This window comes from Lutjanus erythropterus, chromosome 3 (assembly GCF_056507025.1).
Source record: "Lutjanus erythropterus isolate fLutEry1 chromosome 3, fLutEry1.hap2, whole genome shotgun sequence".
Taxonomy (NCBI): Eukaryota; Metazoa; Chordata; class Actinopteri; order Lutjaniformes; family Lutjanidae; genus Lutjanus; species Lutjanus erythropterus.
The window spans coordinates 16,041,747-16,064,488 of record NC_139319.1 but is presented as its reverse complement, the minus strand read 5'-3'; the positions used below and the strand labels follow the sequence as shown (position 1 = coordinate 16,064,488).

General features: G+C 37.3%; 2 protein-coding genes across 2 annotated transcripts in view; one reads left to right on the top strand and one right to left on the bottom strand.

Annotated features, from left to right (window-relative positions):
• Positions 1–3,427: 3,427 nt before the first annotated feature.
• Positions 3,428–11,936, bottom strand: ppm1kb (protein phosphatase, Mg2+/Mn2+ dependent 1Kb). The gene is made up of 6 exons (XM_084715182.1): positions 11,401–11,936; positions 10,710–10,810; positions 7,981–8,146; positions 6,570–6,714; positions 5,751–5,885; positions 3,428–3,858 (listed from the first exon to the last, which is right to left on the bottom strand). The coding sequence occupies exons 1-6, from the start codon at positions 11,868–11,870 to the stop codon at positions 3,727–3,729; spliced, it is 1,149 nt and encodes a 382-aa protein (XP_084571308.1). The 5' UTR covers positions 11,871–11,936; the 3' UTR covers positions 3,428–3,726.
• Positions 11,937–16,122: 4,186 nt separating this feature from the next.
• herc3 (HECT and RLD domain containing E3 ubiquitin protein ligase 3) overlaps positions 16,123–22,742 on the top strand; it is a 44,337-nt gene continuing 37,717 nt past the window's right edge. The window contains exons 1-2 of the mRNA XM_084715181.1: positions 16,123–16,237; positions 18,600–18,959. Coding sequence (XP_084571307.1) covers positions 18,737–18,959 — 223 coding nt within the window. The 5' untranslated portion in view covers positions 16,123–16,237; positions 18,600–18,736. The remainder of the gene's footprint in view (positions 16,238–18,599; positions 18,960–22,742) is intronic.

Below are 22,742 nucleotides of genomic sequence, written 5' to 3'. Positions count from 1 at the left end.
CATTTAAATATTAAGATGTGAAATTAATGTACCTGTTTTTCACCAGACTGATAACAAAGCTTACCTTTTAGTGAGATTCTTCTGTTTGTTTTAGATAAAGTTCTTCAGTAAGTTTAAATGGAGAAGACTTGCAAGGTAGATATATCAGTACCATATTACTGTCATCCTTTAAGTACAGAATTATGTTTGCATATATGTAAGAAGACCCAGAAAGGCCTTATATCATTTGCCTGATGTTAGCCAATCAAAACTGTATCAATAAATATAGATTAAATATGTAAACTGTTTTTTCAGAGCATAATGAATGAAAATTGTTACAGAACCCTTATGACAAATATTTATATATATTTTTTAAATAAATATTTAAATAAAATAAATTAAAGAATATAATAAGTGCCAAAATTAAACAATCCAGACTTGGACAACCTTCAAGAGTCAACAAATACATTTATGGCTATTAAAAAGAAACGCACATTCTGTTTTATAACCGACAAAATGCTGTAAAATATTTAACAAATTCCCACAAACGCATGACTAAATACAGTAAAGTTCAAACACAAGATTAATTTTCGGTGTATAGTTTTTAATTGAAGTGTCTCACAAGCCATTCAGACCATAAGTACAGTACTAACAGTGTTGCTCAAATAGTCACATTAAGGTCCCAGATACTGATCCACAATGATTATATATGAAAAGCAGTGAAACAGTAAAAGACAGTAAATAAAAACTGAGTTTTTAACTTAGACAGATGAAGAGGCTTATATTGAGGACGTGTTAATTATAAAGACAAAGTCCTTATAACAGTTCAAGGTTTCATTCAGTATGTTAATGAGGAGGAAAACTATTTACAAAACATTTGTACATGATGTTTCAGGAAAAAAAAAAACTACACAAGTCTCACAAACAGAAAAATGCTGATAAATATGAGGTGCTGAATTTGTCTAGTTTTAACAAACACAAACAATAAACACTGAAGAAAAATTTTACAATGTAAGTCTGTCCTACACTGGAAATATACCCACTCACATCAGCCAAGACAACTTATACAGCTTAATTACTCCTTTACCCTACGGGGTTTGATTGTATTCTTTAGTCATGGAGGGCATTGAAGCAAACATTCACATTGTCATACATGGCTCTTAGCTGAACAGTTCTTTAGTGTTGCATTAAGTGTGCTTCGCTCTTTCTCACTGACAAATAAGTGGTGTGAGTGAGGAGTTACTGATTATAACCGAGTTACGGTGAAAATTATGTAGATTTACACAATACAAGAACCTAGTTCCTAAGTGTGTGAAATATTCTGATATGAGCGATTTTGTTCAGACAAGTTATTAAGTAAATGCAACGGAGATAACAGTTTTCCAGATGTACATAAATAGAGTTATTTACAAAACATAAACTATACATTTCTGTACCCTGAACACTTCTTTGTGCCCTAACAAGACCAGTTTCAAAACAGTACAGATATTAACACTTAGAGACAGTGAACAATGCTTCAGTTGCAAGAAACATGAAAATCTTATTTTTATACATGTCACTCGGCAACTGAAATGCCGTTTATATAAACAGCATTAAGCAGCTCCATTCACACTCATTCTCAAGATCAGAGAACATTCAGGGTTTTCTTTCCCTCCCAATCCATCAAGATTGTGCAATTGAGCATCAATGCTTTTCAATGGTGCTTTAATACGTGTTATAAGCACAACGTCTTAAACATTTATTTATGGAGAAGTCAGGACCAAAGCGTTTTTAAAGATTAAACTGTTAATTTTTCTGTGTCATCCAATCCAGATACACCGGTTGAAAAGGAAGCTCTAAACTGACGTTCGGTCATTAAAGGGATAGTTCAGATTATTTGAAGTGGGGTTGTATGAGGTACTTATCAATACTCAGTGTATTACCCACAGTAAATGGCAGTTGGTACTCAGTGTTGCCAGATGTACAATAATTATCATATTTGTATCAATATTTTAACAACTGTACAATAAACAGTCTATAATTCCAAAATAAACTGAATGTACAATAATTTTGCCATTTCTATAAACCCAGAACGAAACCTTGTTCGTGATTTAAGAGCGACCAATTACATCAGCACCACATCAAGCAGCTAGTACAGGAGACAATGTATGTCTGGGGCTTTTGTTTTGAAGAGTAACAGGCTGAGATTGACTCTGTGTGAAGTGATACACATTTACTGTGTTGTTCAGGCTATGACATATCTGTGTAATATGAGGCACATGGCATAGTTTTGCCATTCAGTAACAACAAATTAAAAGAGAAATATATAGCAATTGCAGAATTGAGTATAAAATACCATAGCTGGTTGGAGCCATAATAATGTATAATAATAGATAGTAGACTGAAATCATCTTTAATAAACCTGCTATGGTTGAAGTAAGTTGTTTCCCCTGTCCCCTTGAAGAGTGAAGTGAAAGACAGGTGCAATATTGTAATTTGACCATGACGAGTCCTACACTGTAAGCTAATCAAGCTGTTTATAACTGTCAGCTGTCTGCAAATGTAAATCTAATCCTGTTTTCCTGAAAACAACAATCCACTGCTCTTAAGAGTAAGTTCAGATTCATCGAAGTCACACAACAACATAAACAAGCTTGCACAACAAGGCAGCAGAAGTTCAGCAACTCCTATGCTCTCCAAGGTAAAATTACAGTTTTTGCCAATAGAGTCTGGTTGCTTTGGAGAGAGCAAAATTTGGCTTATATAGTGACAGAAAAAAAAAATGTCTGACAGCAAAGTAAAGTGATGAAAATCTTCTAAATATAGTGCACACTTAAAGTGATATTGACATTTTTCAGCAGGCCTTTCTTAAGTATCTAAAATACCTTTTGCTGCTGACCCCGTCAACAGCAGTGCATTGCTTAGTTTCCATGCTGGTGCCCCTCTCTGCTTCTCCAAACAGGGGGCATGCTAACCGCCATCTACTGTAGGTAAGACACTTACTATGGATAAGTACCACATACGACCCCACTTCAAATAATCTGGGCTATTCCTTTAAGGCCTATTCACTGACTTATTTGGGCCATGACACTTATACTCCAGTTGGATCAGACGTTATGACATTCTATGTACACATAGATTTTGTATTCTCAAAAAAGGGTTCAATTAAGTCCAGTTAACTGACATATTACTGCAGTTCAATTATTGTATTTTCCCACTCCCTTCTCTGCATGTTGTCCTGCTGGTAACACTGAGAAACTGTCCAAAATTAAAAAACTGGTAAAATCGAGAAGCACTATATTTTTTTTTTAATTAAACGCAACTTTTCCAAGTTAACCATGAAAATAAATAAGTGCAAACTTGGGCTTTACGAACAGCTAAAAATATAAAAAATTATCTGAATGGCAGCCAATTAAAATCATAGCTACTGTAGAACAGATTACATATTTGCTGAGCAATGTCATCACAAATTCCTGTCTGCCATTCAAACATTTCTCAACTTTTAGCACCTATAAGGTCATTGGCTTGCTAGTAGATGAAACCTTGTATAAAGAGGATGTTTTTCATTTAGTGCACATCATGAATTCACTGCCTCTGACTCTACAGAGGCTAATATCATGCTACTCTAAATTACATGTTGTAACCCTTAGGTATTATCATTTGGGCAAACCACACTCTTTATCATGTTTCCTCAAGGGCACCATAGGATTGTATTGCACACATTATTTGGGTCCAGAGACCACACCTTTTCATCCAGCGTCCTGTTGACTACGCCCAGCGACCACTGGATACGAAACTTCTGCTGAAGGAGAAACTTGGGTCTGAATTCTCGTGCTTTCCCCAAGCACCAAAGGGCACCACGATAATTGTGCTGTTATCTTCTGAGCCGTATTGAAGAGCCTGTGAGAGAAGAGAACCATAATCATTAAAAAAAACATTTGGTCACTTTGATTAAATAACTGTGTGAGACGTGAGATACAGAGATTTTTTATATTTTTTTAGAGTTTTTCTAGGGCTGTGTATCTAGCTGACTGAGACCGATTGAATTCTTATCTCGATACATGTTCAGCGATATGATAGCTTTTAGAAGTCCAGTAACAGTAGAGACAGAGAGGAGACATTACAGTGGTGTGTTTTTGCAGTAAGTTGATCTGCTGCTCTGTTTCATATGAAGAGTGCTGTGGTTCTGATTGGTGTGAGGGAGCAGTGATGCTCTGTGTTACAGGCTCTCACAGTGCCTTTATGTCCCTGTGAGTCACACTTGTGTCTCTATACTCTGCTGTCCAACACCTTTTGCATAAATGATTTGCAGCAGTGTTTCTCATCTTTCTTATAAAACCCACACTTATTCTACACTTAAGCGTTATCAAAGTCTGGTAGTGCAACATAGTGCAACATAATTTCTTTCACTGTCTGTTTGCGTTGCCATCTGTTTTGAGGAAATGGAGAGGAGAGACTGGTGGTGATGGGGGGCTTGTTTTGTGTGAGCATCCAGTAAGAGCAGTGCAGGCAGAGGCGGGGGGAGCGGCAGATCACTGATGCCAAAAATGAAACATACCGATACATGCAGTCTGAATGCACTCGTATCTTACACATTAAAGCCTGATGCAATGGCTGCATGAGTGAATCGTTACACCCTTACTTATTTCCATACAAGTCAGCACTCAAACCATCCAGGCTTGAGCAGGTGTAGCAAACAGCTTTCTCTCTTGAAATAACTATATTTGCAACCACCAGTGTATACATCAGGTGTACAACGAAGACCAAAATCAAAATGCTTTATTCTGCCTATCAATACCTTGTGAAGATTTAGCAAATTCCTATTGAAGAAAACTTTAAAAATAGCTCACGAATATTTAGTTTAACTTTTTTTAAAAAAAAGTTTGAATAGTTGGCCAAAACAAGATTGGCACTGGATTTTAGCAACCATCTCTCATGCATTTGCAAGTTTTTTGGAAGTACAGAGCACTGGATGGATGGACTGAGGCTTGGATCACACTGGGAGAGTTGGATGAGAGAGGAACAACAACATGAGAATAAGACTTAAAATGAGTGGTGTGTGAACTCATAAGCTAGAAAGCAGAGTGTTTGTACACAATACTTGACCTTGGTGCAGGATATTTCCAAATATCAAGTGTTTTCTGAGAGGTTTGCTCCCAGTTAATCTCTCTATAATCTGATGAGTGTGACTGAAGGCTAATCCAGGTGAACACTGTTCATGGTTTATTTTGATTTGTCCTTCTGACAGAACATGTCAGCATTCATTTCAGAGAATATGTTTGAATCTGCCACAACTCATACATCACTCCCACTAGGATTTCACAGGCTTTTTGGGGATTGTTTGGCCTAAAAATGCTCCAAAAAGAAAGCAACTTGGTCCATGATGATTTAAATCCCTCTGCTGGTAAATAAAAAAATAAAAAAAAATAAATAAAATAAATTTAAAAAACATTGGGTTGGTTCAATAAGACTTACGTGTATGACATTTGCGTGGGGGACTGCTATAGTTGGTGGGAGTCACAGGAAGCTACAATGATCAGTAAAATTTGTGGTGACTGGACAAAACTGCAAGGTCACACAGAATTCACAGGGATTGGTTGAATATGTGTTAACTGTTGGGATCGCAACATTCTGGAGGGACTGAAAGATCTGTCTGTCTTCCAATTAACAACTACCTAATCCACTCAGTGATTCATGAACTCAAAACTTTACAAACTACAAAACTATCCTACTTTACATACACTGTGTGGTTTCACTATTGATGTATTCCAAACAAAGTGTGAACGTCTTACCTGGTCAGATATTCTCTGAGCTGCCTCTTTAGGGTCATGGCACTGGTTGATAACGTTGCAGATCTCCTGGCTGTTCATTATGAAGTTAATGCCGTCTGTGGTCAGTGCCAGGAACGAGTCATGGGCATGGTGCAACTGGAGAAAGGGAAAGGAATATTTACAACATTCAGCAGCATTTCTAATTCTGTTTCAACATGTAGGGCTGAATTATTGCTACTTTAATTCATCAGAGATAAACAATTCACCAAACCCTTGAGGGAGAAACTGCATAAAGAACAGCAGAAAACAACAAAAATCAGATCCTAAAATAATTTCTAATTATACAATGTCATTATAGACACATTTACTAGATGAGGCAGATGTTAAAATGCATTTCCAGTTAATCAGATTAATGTTTTGGATATTGGTAGATAGGAGAACAATTCTACAAAAATATATCCAAAGTGCAATATTTACTGTAAGACATTCACATCTTTTCATTTAATATGGAGGTAAAATGTGCGCAGAAACATTAAAAGATGCAGGCTGCAATATTTGCACTGAACACATTTATAGATGGAAGCTGAATATATACCAAAAATATGTACTGGCTCATGAGGGACAGAGTGTTGGCTTAATACATTTGTTTGTACAAGTCTGCATTGCCATTATGCTGTTATATATACATTATTAACATTAAACAAACTCATGCATGTCGTTAAAATAAAAGCTGTTAAAGCACAAATCATTCAGGTTGTTGTTCAGTAAGAATCCAGTATAAATTAGCTTGAAACACCCACAGGACAAATGAGAATTTTTTCTCCACTTGTATGAACATACCGATATCCTCTTGGTCTCAGGCTCAGCGATGACCCCCATGTTTTTCAGGTCAAAGTCTCCGATGCTGCGTGTCATGGCCAACCTGCCGTTAACATTTGGCTGTCCCAGACTGTTCCAGGTGATAAAACCCCCACTTTTCTTTATCCTGAAAGCAGGTGCAGAGAGAGAAACAGGTACACAAAGAATTACTGCAGTTCAGATAGAAAGATTTTATATGATAATGCTAACAAAATCCTTCTCACTACTGCAGACACAACTTCATCAGCACTGACAACACCACTTTAAAATGTGTTTTGCATCAATATCCAATAACTGGATTCTGAAGTTACAGGGGGAAAACTGATATGGTGGGTTTTAGTCAGCAGGGAACACAGATTTAAGTGGGTTTCTCAATCACTTGAAGGCCAAGAGGCCAACTGTCTTGAGCAACACCCAGACTGATGATTAAGAGGAATTAAGAAGATAATGAAGCCTAAATACTTGCTTCCAATGTTATCATTAGATAGACAATTCAGATGTGAGTTTAGTTACTCTCATTTCATCTCACTTTGTCTTTTCATGCCTGCGCTATTGCAATACACCGTTTACATGCCTCAGTCAATCCTCAGTACCCCGGCTTCAGCTTGTGCAGAAGCTGCTGCTCATATTTGAACTAAGACCAATCGTAGGTCCCATTATCACCCCAATTCTTGCCTAGTTTCATTGGTTAAATTCAGGATTGATTTTAAGGTTCTTTTAATAACTTTTAGGGCCCAGTTTGGTCTGGCCCCCAGGTATTTTCCAGAGCCCTTGACTTCCTAAGCTCCAAGTTGAAACATGAGACCTTCCAAAGGTAACATACCCTCACTAGTTGTCCCTAGGTCAAGGCTTTAGTCATCAGGGCGCCTGGGCTCTGACATTCCCTCCCTGAGAAGATCAGGTTTGCCAGCACTTGACTTGTTTTTAAATCACTGCCTAAAACATATTTTTATCGGAAGGGTTTTTTTTATGTCTGATGTGTAACTTGTGTGTTGTTTAATTTTCTTAGAGCATAGCTATATTTTGTATGGTTACCTATCTTTTTAACTTTTTGTTTTAATATTATGTATTTTGTAAAGCACTTTATAACCTTGTTTAGATAAGCACTATATAAATTAAGTTATTATTATTATCTTTTTTTAAAATCATTATTCATTCTGGCTGATGACAGTCCTGCACAAATTTGGGAGAAGTTCTTCTGAGAATTATGTTTGAGAAAGAAAAAAATATATACATTGTTTTAACAGGCAACAATCCTGCAGATGCAACTGAAACCATCTAATTTTATTCTCATTTTATGAACTTGTCTTTAGGAACCATGATGCTTCATACCACTATATCCCACAGAAGTACTTTGTTTATACTGACAAAAACACAGACAACATCTTGGTACCTCTCTTTCTCATCCTTCCTCTCAGGCGTGTGGTCGACAGTGAGTTTAAGGGCCTTGCCCTTGCGGCACAGCATGGCGCGGCTGTCACCCACACTGCCCACCACCAGCTCAATGCCGTCCCTCAGCAGGGCCACGGTGGAGGTGGTTCCTGCATTCGCACCAGGTACTATAGAGACATAAAAGGTAACATCAGACGAGGAACGAGCCATAAAAAGGTCCACACAAAAAGTCACATTGTTCACAACAACCACATGGCGTATCTCACACTCTCACATTCACACACTAAAACATGAACACATGGGTGGGAAGTCATAGAGTGGACTTAGAGCAAACTAGAAATTACACAGTTAACAATAAAGGAGGCAGTCACACATGCAGGTCGAACTGTTTCAGCACAGAGTTGAGGTCCAGATGTTACAGCAGACTTAAGTCTAAGGCTGAACATAAAAATTATATATGTTTTCTGACACAAGAATTATCAATCTCCAGTACTGATCATCATATTCGAAAAAGCAACACATCTAAAAAAGAAAAATTACTTTCCGTAATACTTGCTGAGAGACACGGTTTGTTTTACTTCTAGATTTGCATGCACTTATCTAGAGTTACAAGTGGAAAAAAACACACAATTTATCTGACATAAGGAAAGTGTTATTATTTAGCTACTAAGTACTTGATAATGGCAATTAGTAACAATTCTTATTAATGCAGGCAAACAGTAAGATGTTATTTTAACACTGAACTCCAGACAGTTTTATGTGTCTGGTTTGAGATGCAGAAGGGTGTACTACAAAGCAAGATTAATAAGATTCATGAATAACCGGGGTTCCTGTTGGCCTGGCGACCCACCAGGCCTGTACAATAATTGGGGAAACACTGCAGATAATATTCAGTTGATAAAGTTCATTTCACTTTCATTTGGCCAAAAACAAAAGTGATATCCACATATCCTTCATGATGGGACAAAAGTGTCAAACCTTAATATAACTGCTGAATATCAGCTGTATCAAGTTTAAACATTTAAGTTTACAACCTCTACAATGTCCAGCTGACACATTATGAATAAACCTGAGACCACAAGAATGCAGTGGAGTAATAATATAAATATGTTAACTTACAAATTTTCACAATCAGCAAATTTTCTGACACCATACTTATTATATTATTATTATACCACCTTATTGTTCAGCAAAAATGTTGCTTTCTACCATTTTTTTAAAATATTCTTCATAGGTGTCCATTAGAACAACCTGTTCCTCTTTACTGAAGTAAACAGCAGGGGATCACCCCATTCTGTGACGAATCAACCTCCCCTTTTATGAGAGCGTGTACAGAAACCTGGGATAACAAAAAGAAAAAGTTTTGTCGACCAAGGTAACACAAAGAGAACCTGGCCATGTCCATCTTCCTTCATAGTACACCCCTTCTCTTAAGGGATGACAAATTTGTTGAAATAGCATCAAATGTCATGTGTTTATCTGCTGACATGCACCTGCATTAGACCTTTTTCTCTGCAAGGAAATAGTAAATAAATGAGATGGCTAACTGAACAGTTTACGCTACGTGTTTTGCTTTTTTTAAAGCCTAATCTGCACATTAAAAATGCTGCATCTCATGGACTAGATCTGTCACTGACAACACACATCTCATACAACTCGTCAAGCTGACGCACTGTCTCACAAGAAGCTTTGCATACACTTGGTGAGAGAAGAAAAGGAAGAGAAAGAGAGAGAGATAGAGAGGAGTGAGAGAAAGATAGGGAACCTTCCAGTAGCCCAGGATTTAGGACCCGCTGGACTCTCCTTCAATATCTAGCCTCTCGTCATCCACATTGGTGCCAAGGGCCTCCAGCTCTTAGCTGGGTCAGCAGCTGCCGTAGATAACATGCACACACACACACAGGCATATTGGGACATTTCACACAGCGTGGCCAATGTACGGCCACATCATAGATATACTAACTTTTATATAAACATATGCTTAATCAGACATAATGCCCTTTGAGAAGAATACAGCTAATTTGAAAAGTTCCTATATGAGGGCAAACATAATTTATTGAGAGAAATGTTTTGCATTATTTTGTTTTAGGGATGCTCAAATCACCTCTAATATCAATTTAAACGTTCACACTAAACAAATATACTTTGCATATTGAGAAAATATGAAAAGAGGGGTGACAAATTAAAGGAAAAAACAACAAGAAAACAACCATAAGCCTGTTCAAAACTTAAATGTTTACCAGTATTGACTCTACAAGTCCTAGGACTTGTAGAGTCATTCTTTCAAATGCTGCTTAACCGAGGTGAGATCTGGTAACTGTGAGGACGTTCAGCTAAGATGCATATATTTTTTTACACACATCAAAACCCATTCAGTGACCCTTTGTGCCCTATATGGAAACCGGCACATTTGTTATATTTATCGACAAATATTCACGTTTTTCCTTTAATTTGGCACCATTCTGTATGTGCACATGCAGTATTGGAAGCAGTGCAGCAATAGTGTTTGCTCTACTTGTAGCTGGTTTATTGCTCATCAATAATTGATTAACTTTGGCTTAAATGACAGACCTCTAACCAAAAGTGCTCAGGTCATGTCAGTTGTGAAATCCAAGGCTTCAAGGCCTAAGTAGGATAATAAGTAGGTCAGGTTTTGAAGAGAGAAACAGAAAAGTTTCATTACATATATACGTGTGTATATCTATGTACATGAAATATGAAAGAACTTACCATTTGGAGAGAAGTGCAAGTGCTTCGCAAGAGCTTTGTCTACTTCAAGGAAGGCCTTTGTTAAAACTAGCTCCAGATTGGACTCCTCTGCCACGAGGTCCCTGAAACAACAACAAAAAGACCAAACTGATCAGACTATCAAGGAACAGCTATGATTTTTTTCCAGTCTAGTTCTAACTAGAACTCCAATGATTACTTGATGCATTGGTTAATTGTTAACTATTAAACGAATCATCAACCACTTAGATAATCAATTAATCATTTTGAGTACTTTTATTTATTTATTTATTTGTTTTAGATTTTTTTGGGGGGGCTTTTTGCCTTTATTGTGATAGGACAGCTGAAGATATGACAGGAGAGGAGGCAGAGAGAGGGGATGACACGCAGCAAATGAGCTGCAGGTGGGAATTGAACCAGCAGCCGCTGCAGAGGACTGACAGCCTCAATAAATGGTGTGCACACTCTACCAACTGAGCTACAGGGACGCCCCATTTTGAGTACTTTTGTGATGAAACAAAATGTGCAAATTCTTCAATTTCAGCTTCTTAAATGTGAATATTTTCTGGTTTATTTTCTCCTAAATGACAGTAAACTAAATGCCTTTGGGTTGTGGACAAAACAAGACATTTACAGATGTCATCTTAGACACACTGACTGGTAATGTTATGTAATAACAGCATGATTTCCTTACTTGATAAATTTCTCCATGTATTTTTCACAGAAGTCTGCTGCTTCTGGCCCACCATGCCCATCAAACACAGCAAAGTAGAGGATGTTGTCAGTCATTTGAGAGACCTGGAAGCGGTCTTCATTCTCCTTGCGTTGACCGATGAGCGAGGCACAGCCTACCTTTGATAAGCTGACTTTGGGAATGGGCTTGCCGTAGCGAATGCTGGGAGGCAGCAGGATGGGCTCATCAATGCGATTGTCCCATATGCCAAACGAATCCCAAGTTGTGGGGCGGCCACTGCTGTCTGGATCAAAGCGTGTGTTGCTGTGCCGTTTTCCTGAAGGGCTGTACAGTTGTCTCCGGAAGATTGTGGACTGAAGATGGCTGTCCTGCTGGAATGTGAATGGGGCTAGGGTCGTCTGTAAAAGACCACTGCGACCCACATGAGGACCACTGCACCTAACCAGGCGCACGAGACAGGCTGCTGACATCACCCTGACAGCACAAACACCAGAGAAGCACTGGATGCACAGGAAGAAGGATCTGCTGTCCTAACAATGAGGAAAAGATCAAATAAAAATCAGTTAGTTAGACTGGGTGCAGAATTTTAATGAACATTTAAAAACTTGATTCTTTAGGAGGGTCTCACAATACCAGAATGTCTTAAATGTTGCAGCTGTTGCCACCAACCCTATGTTGTTTGGAGTGAAAGTCTTAAAACTAAAATCATTAACCAAATACTTTGGATTCCACTCATCTCTTAAAAGACAGAATTGTGTTAATATGTTACAAACCCTTAACTTATTTACAGAAGGTGCTTAAAGGTCATGCACAGGAACAATAAATGTGTTTTCTGAGTTTATCACATCACAGAAACGTGTTATTAACCACCAAGCCAAAATTGAATCATTAAAAATCTCTATGTATAGAAAATGAGGCCTCAAAATCATTTAAAAAATGAACAGTTTTTTCTGCTCTGAAATGCTGGGGGTGTGACCGATCCACTGTCTCAGTGTCAAACACCAGTACAACCTGAAAAGGACCTGAAACACGGACGCTTGGTCCTGCAGCTTGATTGGACTTGTTCAGTATCATTTGTGTGCTGGATCATTAAAATATCCTTTGTTTTTGTTTTTTTTGGGTGAAAATGTCTTTATTTATGTTTTTCACTCTTGTGTTAGCATTACCTGTGAGCCCTGATGAATTAATTGTTAAATCAAAGTAAGGTGGTTAAATTCAACCTTTCACACCTAGGAAGATATTAGAAATTATTATAAATTAATAGAAATAATTACCAATATCAACTGAAATTTAACATTTTATTGCGATACATTTTTCAGCTATGTCACACAGCTCTACACAGTACTTACTATTGACTCGAATTGAAAGTTAGTTGATTGAAAGAAAATTAACATTTATAAAATCTTGCTAAGATTACACAAAACACTTAATGGGGGGAATTACATTAAGATAATACTTGAAGTCTAACATGATTGACCTCACATCTTTCGAGATGGCTCTCAAAAAATCATTTTCTAAATCATAACCTTTAAAATTAAAATCAGCTACAAGCCGAGACAAGCCTTGATTCTTACCCATTTAACGTTAAACTTGAGCCTATTAGCCTATATGCGTGTGTGACTGAAAAATCGTGTCAACTGATCATAAATTAGTTAAACTGCATTACTGAGTTTAAACCCTGCTTCATTTCTTTCATTTAAACGCATTTATATGTACAATCAATGCGAGAACTTCCTATTCGAAAAGAGTAATAAAATATTACGTTTTGCTTCATGTTACATCATATATATTTTTTTAAGTTTTTTAAGTAACGTTAAGACTAGCTTTAACGCTTACCTGCACGAATGATGCAACTCTTACAGTGACTACCATTACCGATAGCTCCTACCGCTAACAACACGTTACCATACCGATTACATAAACACACGTGCCAGCTGAGGTATGCCTTTGTTTCAGTTAATATACTTCAATACTCCTGAATAATATCTAGATGTTGCAGTTATCAACAAAATAACAAGAAATTAGCAGCTTTTCGTTTTGGCGGCGTTAGCATTGATTAGCTAGCAACCTAACGTTAGCTAGCTTTAACTGATTAGTAGAGCTAGTTGGCTAGGTGGTTAGCATTAGCTAGAAGTTCGCAGTTTGTCCAACATTACCCTTGACCTTTCAGCGTTTTGTGAACTGAAAATCATACCTTTGATGTCTTGAATGTATCAATACGATTGAATCCTCGACTGATTTATGGAAAATAACTCGCTAATATCTGAATGAAGACCTCCGCCCTCGTCGCGTCTTCAGTGTTGTGGATCTTCAATGTTATCAAACACGGCCTCTGATGTGACCGCGCCAATGAGCATGCACGAAACGTCTACGCCTACTTCGACGCCCCCACGTGTAGAGCAGATGATTGGTCGACGGAGTGATCAATGACAGCTGTATACACCAATCATTAATCGGAAACTTTGGCCACACGCAGCGAATCAGGGAAGGATTTGATGTTGCAGGACCCTGTAGGGCAGGAGGGATACTCTACATGCTGGGGCACTTTTGCAAAATGACAGGGGGTCAGTGGCCAGTTAATAAAAAATATTAACAATGACGTTATTTATCAGGTAAAATCGATTAACATTATAAGCCCCAAACTCCTTTTTCTTTGAAAATCTTTATTTTCAAATAAATTTTCATATTAAGATAAGATAAGATAAGATAAGATAAGATAGGATAAGATAAACAAGAGTAAATATAAAGAATATAAACAATTCAAACAGGGGACATATAAAACTAAAAATAGGAACACTATAAACAGGGGAAATATAAAAATATGAACTGTATATACAATACAAGGAGACACCATTGCACAGAGGGAATATTCATATTACACATAAAATGATGATAATACACCTGATTATTGCACATTGGAATTAAAATTCATCGGAGTGAAATACTGACATTGCACACTGAATGGTAATACACCTGACTGAAGTACTGAATGTTGCGCAGTTAAATAAAAAAAATCACCTGTGTGAAATATTGCATAGTATAAAGTAACATTATACCTGAAAACACGTACTAATATTATACAATTGATGTACATAGTAGTGCATACCAATTAGCTAAATTAACTTGGTGCAAGGACTGACAAATAAATCAGATATTTTACTGCATTTAATAACTACAACTGGATTTTAGTTGTAAATGCTTTTGGTAACATTTAGAAGAGCTTACACAATATTAAACATATCTGGAACCTCTTTCATCATGCAATCATTGAAATGTTGGAATGATTCACAAACATAAAACCATAAATATGAACTGATCCAACCACAGACAGAATGAAGAGCACATTTTTATGCACTTTTGCAGTTACACACTTTTAATATGAAATACATATTCATAAAATCAGAATTATCCTAATTTCTGTGCGTAACTTCTACTCCTCTTCAATTAATTGCTGCCTGGTCCTACTGGTCTTTGCACACCAGATTTGGCCCACAGGCTGCATGTTGGGTATCAATTAGTGGATAGTGGTTAATGGATGCCGTTCATGTTAATGTAAAGGTATGCATTTCTCCATACACACCTTTAATTTTGTTCCCAGTTCTTCTGGAGTCCAATCACTTACTACTTCCTCTATTGCCACCAGCACACCAGTTTGTATTTCTATTACATGAGTCAGCTGAGGCTTGAATGTTTACTGCCATTGGAATTTAAGGCCACAGGGCAGAGGACTCACTGGTACCACTGCCCTGCTTTTGGCATAGAGTACTGTAAACTAGTGTCACTGGCTAAAACCAGGTAGCAGGTAGTTAAAGAGCACGAATTAGCATAATGAACACCCTCTTACAGCACCCTCTCTTTTCTAAACAGAACTGCAATTATTTGATGTACTCAATTAAATTAATTCCTGCAGAACCTTTCAGGCATCTTCACACACTTCTTTGCAAAAAAAAGTTTTCTCAGTACTGTCATGTAATTTAAGTAACATTTTACATTTTCTTCAAAGTGCCTTACAGTGCATTTCATGCTCTGCTGAAGCCAAGTCTATGTGAGCCTTCTGCATATGTGGACATACTGTCTGGTCCAAACCATAACTTATTAATGAGTCAGTTATGATTTAACCATTCATTAAGCCTGTAAATAACCAATATGCAACATTTCTACTCCACTTTATTATTCTGTCCTGATCTAATGCATGTAAAAAATTGTGTTGGTAAACATTCAAGGGCTGGACAATATATCAATATATATTGATGCCATGATATGAGACTAAATGTCTTAGATTTTGGATATTGTTGTATTATGATATGAAATTCGTGTTGTCTTTTTCTGGTCTTAAAGGCTGTATTACAGTAAAGTGATGTAATTTTCTGAACTTACTGGACTGTACTGGTTGAGATATTATTTGTCTTAATCAGTTTAGTCATTATATCCACATTTTGAATGATTATTTATCAAAAAAGCTATCTCATCATCTACAGTTAATATTGTTCATGCATAAAATATACATGAAAGATACTACATATAATAAATGATAGTTTATCCATCTATTATTATCACAGAAATATTCCAATAAATATGATGAGGTGATGAGAAAATCGAAACAACATTTTATCGAAACAAATAAAACGTGATACAGTAATTTAACGTTTGCACCGGAAACCACAATTAAATCACAGAATTTGATGGGTGACAGGATTCGTTGTAACACCTGCACTTCCTGATGAGCGGGCCAATCGGAGCTTTCTTGTTCAGTGACGTAGGCAGCTTTGACACTTCCTAGTTTGTTTTCTGAGCTGAACCGAAACCAGACGCCCAATTTCAGGATGCATCTGTCCAGGTAAAAGAGCATGTTTTCATTCTGCATGAACCAGCTATATTACAACACCGTTTAACTTAGTACGTGGGCATCCGTCAACCGGTGAATTTCTGTTTTTTTGGCGATAAGAGTCACAGTCAGCGATGCTACAGCTTGCTAAGGCTAATTAGCTAACGCCTAACTATAACTGTGGGTCATAAAGCCGTCTGTTTTCGCTCCGATAACATTGCTAAATTGTTTAACCAGGTAATGTCAGTACTAGTTGATGTTTAGCTACGTCTGCACAGTGTTAATCATGTATGCACAACGCAGAACCAGGCCACTCCTCTTCATATCTTCTCCCCAGCAGCAAGCTAACATCACCTTAAATACAAGTCCTTACAGATGGCGAGGCTCACAGTTCGCACATAAACACAGCTACTTCATATCCAGCTAATTCTGATTGTAGTAATTATAAGAGCCCACAGATGATTAACATGGATTTAAATATTTCCTAGGAGCTCAAAACCAAGTTTCGGGAGTTATAGCGAGGTGATATGAGCTATAATAGAGTTATTAATGTTTTATTCAGTCTTTACGAAGTGGTTTCAGCGTGCTTATTGTAATTTTACAGTTCATTTTCAATATTTTCTTCCTCTCTTAATATCCACCGACTTGTCAGGTTGGTAGGTTCATTCAGATAAAAATAATTCAGTCTGATACAACAACCCACCTTCCCTTAATAAGGTTATAGTGTTTAGGTTCTGTTGAAACTGCAGAGAAATTTTAGACAGGTGTTATTTCAACCTTACAGTCGTTTTAACAGCTTGTGTGCTTCTGTATGCAGCTATATGCTGTGCTTTTATATTACACCACACTGCTACTACCATTACTACTGATGCTAACAATGTTGATAAAAGGTGCAGTGTGTAAGATTTACTGGCAGAATATGGAATATACCATTCTTGAGCATGTTTGCATTAGTTTATAATCACCTGAAAATGAGAACCTGGAATGACTCATTTTTATCTACAGCAGGTGTGGGTCCTCTTCCTCTGAGTCCACCATGCTGCACCACTATTAGCCCAGAAAGGACAAACTAAACAGTGGCTCTAGACACAGACTTTTGCACTTTTTTGCAAGCTTTGCAGCCATAATAACTTCTCCTACATGCCAGGAATGGGAGGGTAGTGGTCAAACATAAAATCAACTGAACACTGAAAATTTTAACAAAACAGCAAGAACCAAATCAGAAAAATGGCTAATAAAATAGAAGTGATTCAAATATTTAGTCTACTCTCATTTATATGTAACAGTTTTAGAAAAAAAACAAGCATCATAACTGGGGTTGTAATTAACATTTATATTAAGTCTTTATTAATCTCCTGGTTATTTTATCATTATGTCTATGAGAAGTGAGAAAACAGTGAAAACTGCCCATCACAATTTCCCAGAGCTGAAGTTGATATCTTCTAATGGCTTCTTTGGTCTAATCTAAGTCTAAAACTTACAGATATTAAATTTACTTTTATAGAGGACTAAGAAAAATAGAAAATACTCACATTTGAGAAGTAAGAACCTGTGATTTATTTTGTTAATTTTGCTTGATTATAATTATTTAAATAGTCAACCCATTATCAAAATATTTGCGGATTAATTTTTCTATCAGCTGCCTGATTAATCAACTGATTGTTTCAGGTCCAATTTTAACCTTCATTTATGAAGGTGGGATTAATTGCAGGCCTTTCGTATTTGACAGATTTCACTTTAGCCAGGTGTGAACCTAGAAATACATGTGTAGTGCAGGTTAGTACATTCAAGAATGAAATTTAAGTTTACAAATCGTATCTACAGTTGTGACAGACTGCAAACAGCTTTTCAGACAGGGATCAGATGGACAGAAAAGTGATTAGATTGGGGTCATGTGTCTTAAGGTGTAGCTGTGGTTGTTCATTTGGTGGCTGGTTTCATGTTGCTTTCTTCTTTTTGTCTTTCTGTCTCCAGATTTATGTCATTTTTTTTTTCTAATCAGAACCATTTTTATTGGCCAATACAGTATACTCACATAAAAGGAATTTTGTTCTGTTTTTTCATTGCTCTCAATCTTATACTCTGTACCCATGTGTATGTTACCCTTGGCTAACTCAGTCGGTAACATGCATGTATTGCATGTGGATTGGACTGCTTGGAGCTGTTTAAGCTGGGATTACACTGACAGGGTTTATTTAAACACACTGCCTGTTCCTCTGTCATGCCGCTTACATCATTCTGACACAGAGCCACACCCACCTCTAAACCTATCTTTACTTTATTCTTAAAAACACCACACGTGGAGCACAGTGATCAGAGTGTTTTCCTGATGAAGAAAGATGACATCATTTCTCTGTTTCTTGTTTTCCTTCAGGGTTGGAAGCTACATGAAGAGGAGAAAGCGAGGTTGCTCTCAAGCCTGAACATTTTTTGTCTTCCTCCATCTGGCTGTCGCTTTCTCTCCCTCTTTGGATTGGTGCTCATCCCCTCTCCTCCTCTCCCCTCGCCAACATGCTGTGTTGGGGGAATGCAAAGGATGGACAGTTGGGTATTGGTGTGGAGAGGAACCCCATGTTTGAGCCAAGGAACTGTCACGTGTTCATTGGCAGGGGCCTGAAGGAGGTAGCCTGTGGAGGGCAACACTCAATATTCCTGCTGCAGGATGGCAGTGTGTACACGTGTGGTTCTAACAGCTGTGGACAGCTGGGCCACGACAAACCTGGCACTACCCCAGGTAAGATTTGCGTACCTTAAGTGGTAGGTTGGGTGGCCTCATGGCCCACCTGTGGCATAAAGGCATAAAAGCACAAATGGTAGGTTACTGCTTCACCCTGCAGCAGTAGTTTCAGGAGGTGTGTGTGGAAAGTCACCAAACTAATGTCAGAATGTAGCTGAAGAACAAAACAAAGACTGTCTGTAGAAGTAGTGCTTGGATCACTGGCGTATGTAGAATTTTTGGCCGTGCTAGTGACATGGCTCCTGGGATGGCAATGTCAGTCAGTTGTTTCAGTCCAACACTTTGGTCCTGATTGAAATATTGAAATATCTCTTTAACTATCTGATTGATTGCTATGACATTTACACACCCTAATGGAGGAATCCTACTGACTTCGGTGACCCCTTGACCTTTTGTCTAGTGCCACCATGAGGTTGACATTTGTGTTTCAGAGTGAAGTGCCGACAGATATTTGTAACGTATCACATTACAAAACATAGTGTTTTGACACTCAGTGGTATTGATATTTTCTTATACCCCTAAGTATTACTAGCAGGTCAAAGTGTTCACTAATTTAGTGAAGTAATGTCATCATCTACAGGATAGATTGGCACAAAACTTCGTACAAAATTCATTTTGGATTATTTGTTGTAACTTTGGTCCCCTGACCGTTTATCCAGTGGCATCATCAGGTCAACATCTCATGTTGTCCAGTCCTTTGGTTCATGACAATACCTGCAAAACTAATGACATTCCCCTCACCCTCAGCTGTACTTTATGTTTAGTGCTAATTAGCAAATGTTAGCATGCTAACATGCCAAACTAAGATAGTGGATGTTGTAAACATTATACCTGCTTAACATCGGCATGGTAGCGTTGTTACTGTGAGCATGTTAGCTTGATGATATGAACATTTAGCTCAAAGTAACACTGCCTACATTCAGCCTCATAGAGCCTTTAGCATAGATGTAGACTTGAAGTCTTGTTCCTGTGCAGCAAACATCTTGTTGGAAATGACAGATTTGGGCCTAACTTCCTAAATGATTAAACTGTATTAGTACACAAAACACATTAACGTAGCAGTTGTGACTTTCCGTGGGAGAGTTACACCCTCATATGACAACATTTCATGATGTTGTGGTTTCAGCATACCTTTTTTTTTTTTCAGGTCACCTCGTCTTTGTTCAAAACCAAGGAAGCATTCTGAAAATGCAGTAAAATGTCTTTTGCAGGTCTTGGCAAGTTCAGCTACTCTTGTTTTACAGCTTTGAGATGTCTGAATGACTCTGATGAAGCTTAATAAAAAATGTGATGATATCATAAGCTTCATTTCACTGCTGCTACTTTTATATATGATTTGTTTGAATTCAAAGCAAACTGTACAGAGTATCAGTCTACACATTTTTTGTCAAAGTGCCTCCATTTGTAAGTGGGTTCTATGGGAACATCAGCTTGCACCGCATTTCTAGGAGAACTGAAACACTCATGGCTTGTGAAGTGATTGCAGACAGTGGTGGGTCTGTTGGTATCATGTGGGTGGAGGTTTGTGTTGTGTGTTACTGTGTATAGGCATGTGGGTGAAGCTGTAACAACAATGAATAAATGCAAAAACCACTTCACCTTGAGCCAATAAACAGACCTATTCAATAGAAGGTTCTTGCATACCTAAAAACCGTGGTGACAAATGTGTAGGATGGAAACTAACTAGATAATACCCCACATGTTGTATAATCACTCACCTACATACACATATACTTTAATTAAAGATCCTCTCCAGACATGTTTTAACATATATATAAATTACTGTGCTTTGAAGAAGAACTTTTATATGTTATTTCCCCACAAAATAGTTCAATCATCTCACTAAATTCTTTGAAATTCCATCTTCTCCTTCAGTTTCATTAAAAGCTGAGAATCTGTAAATATACGTTGACCTACTCAAGATGTGGTTCAGAAGTTTAAACCTTAAATGGGCAACCACATGTAAATATTTTGGGAAATTAATGAATTGCTGTTTTCTAATGTATCTAGTCTAAAACGACAATACTTAATGATTTTTTTTCAAACGTAATGTTTAGTTTCCAGTTTATACTTTGTATATCCTGAGATATATTGCCCATTTAGGTTATAAATTTTAAATTGTTAATGTGCCAACTTTTAACCACAGTTAATTAGCTTTTGTGTTTTTCATAAAACATTAAATGGAAGAAACCAAACAATAGTTATTCACGTATGTTTTGAATGTTAGAAGCAAATGTAATCTCTGAATAAACACTGAGCTATTAACACTTATAAACAAAACCTCCTATTCCTGTTTTTATATGCCTTTTCCTGTGTGGTTCCCCCACACTGGCACTGTCCTTTTGGCAATGAAAGAAGAGCAAACAGGAAGAAGTTGCCAACAAGTTGACCAGCGACCATGCAAAAACATGTTTACACTGGTGAAATAATCAATAATACACATTTAAGAGTAAAATAAAGAGTAATCAATGTGTCACATATATTTATTATTGATTATCTGGAGAGTTTAGGCCTCAAAAGTATGTATGTGAGTGATTATTCCTTTTTTATACCATCATCTGGGCAATGTATCATCCAGGATGCAGACATTCACTGTCTGATTATCAAAGTTGTGAAAGTATAATTCAGTATTTTTCAGCAAGAACTTAAAAAAATCATCCAAATATTTTTAACAAGACTTACATCACGGTCATTGTCTTTGTCTATGTATGCTGCCATTTTGGATTTTTGATACAAATTCTGAGCGTATTTTTGAGTGTTGGCATGAAGTCACATGACCTGAGTTGTTGACCCATCCCCTCTTCAGTGTTTCTCATCTGTCACTTACTGACACCCCCCTCCCACAGCCTGTCGCATGACTGTATCCCCCCAACGATACGGAAACCATTTAAGGATTAAACCATTGTTTTCAAAACTGTTTGTGTCGTCACAAACCATGCTTGTAGACCCACTCCTGAAAACAGGATTCTCAATGAGCACAAAGAAACTTTCCACTTCCACCTTCTAGTGTCAAACTCTGGACATACGTCATTCTGCACAGTGAAGCTCAAACATTCAACTGTACGAACAAGAAGAGCAACATATTTTTGTATGGAGGGGAACTTTAATACTGTTTTGGTTAGTTGGCCTTTGTCAGGTATGTTTAGTTACTTGACTGCAGAATCTGGATTTCAGGTTGAATGTTTTGAAATCACGCTGCAGTGTCAGCTCAGTTGAAACCACAGCATCACCTTTATCGTCTATTTGTAATTTTCTCATCAAGATAATAAACCAATTTAATAGCAGCAAATCATGCAGAAAATTAGTTCATCAACTGCACAGTCTCAGTCTCTTCACATGTGCGACTGACTGTATGATTCTCTATCATGTGACGAAGAGCAGGCCTAATGGAGACAAGTCGAGTTTTACAGTGTATTTGCGTCTATTGTACAGTTTTAAAAGTTCCTGGCTTCTGAATCTTGGGGTTTGTTTTGTTATTACACACAGTACATGCCTGTTTTCTTCCTGGTTAATTGAAAGAGAAACTGTCTGAAGTTTGATTGTTCCAAAACATGAAATAAAATCCTCACGCTAAATGCCTGACATGGGTTTGGTCTTTGAGGGCATAAAGAATGCCAGGCGAGGGCATTGAAAATGACATGGTACCTTGAATATGAAAAATTAGTGCAGTAAATTAACTGTGTTGCCTTTTGTAAACGGTGTGTTTACTAGGGATGAAATAAAAAACATGTTTGTTTGGTACAGACCCTAATAAATATCAGGAAAAAGTAAAATTATAAA

What these genes read in the sequence shown, in the direction of transcription:
- ppm1kb (XM_084715182.1), bottom strand. Translation starts at nt 11,870, where the DNA reads ATGTCAGCAGCCTGTCTCGTGCGCCTGGTTAGGTGCAGTGGTCCTCAT. An exon ending in CTGAGACCAAGAGGATATCG is followed by an intron (nt 5,886 to 6,569) that starts GTATGTTCATAC and finishes CCCTTTCTCCAG; the next exon opens with TTGCACCATGCCCATGACTC. An exon ending in CTCAGAGAATATCTGACCAG is followed by an intron (nt 3,859 to 5,750) that starts GTAAGACGTTCA and finishes CTTCTCTCACAG; the next exon opens with GCTCTTCAATACGGCTCAGA.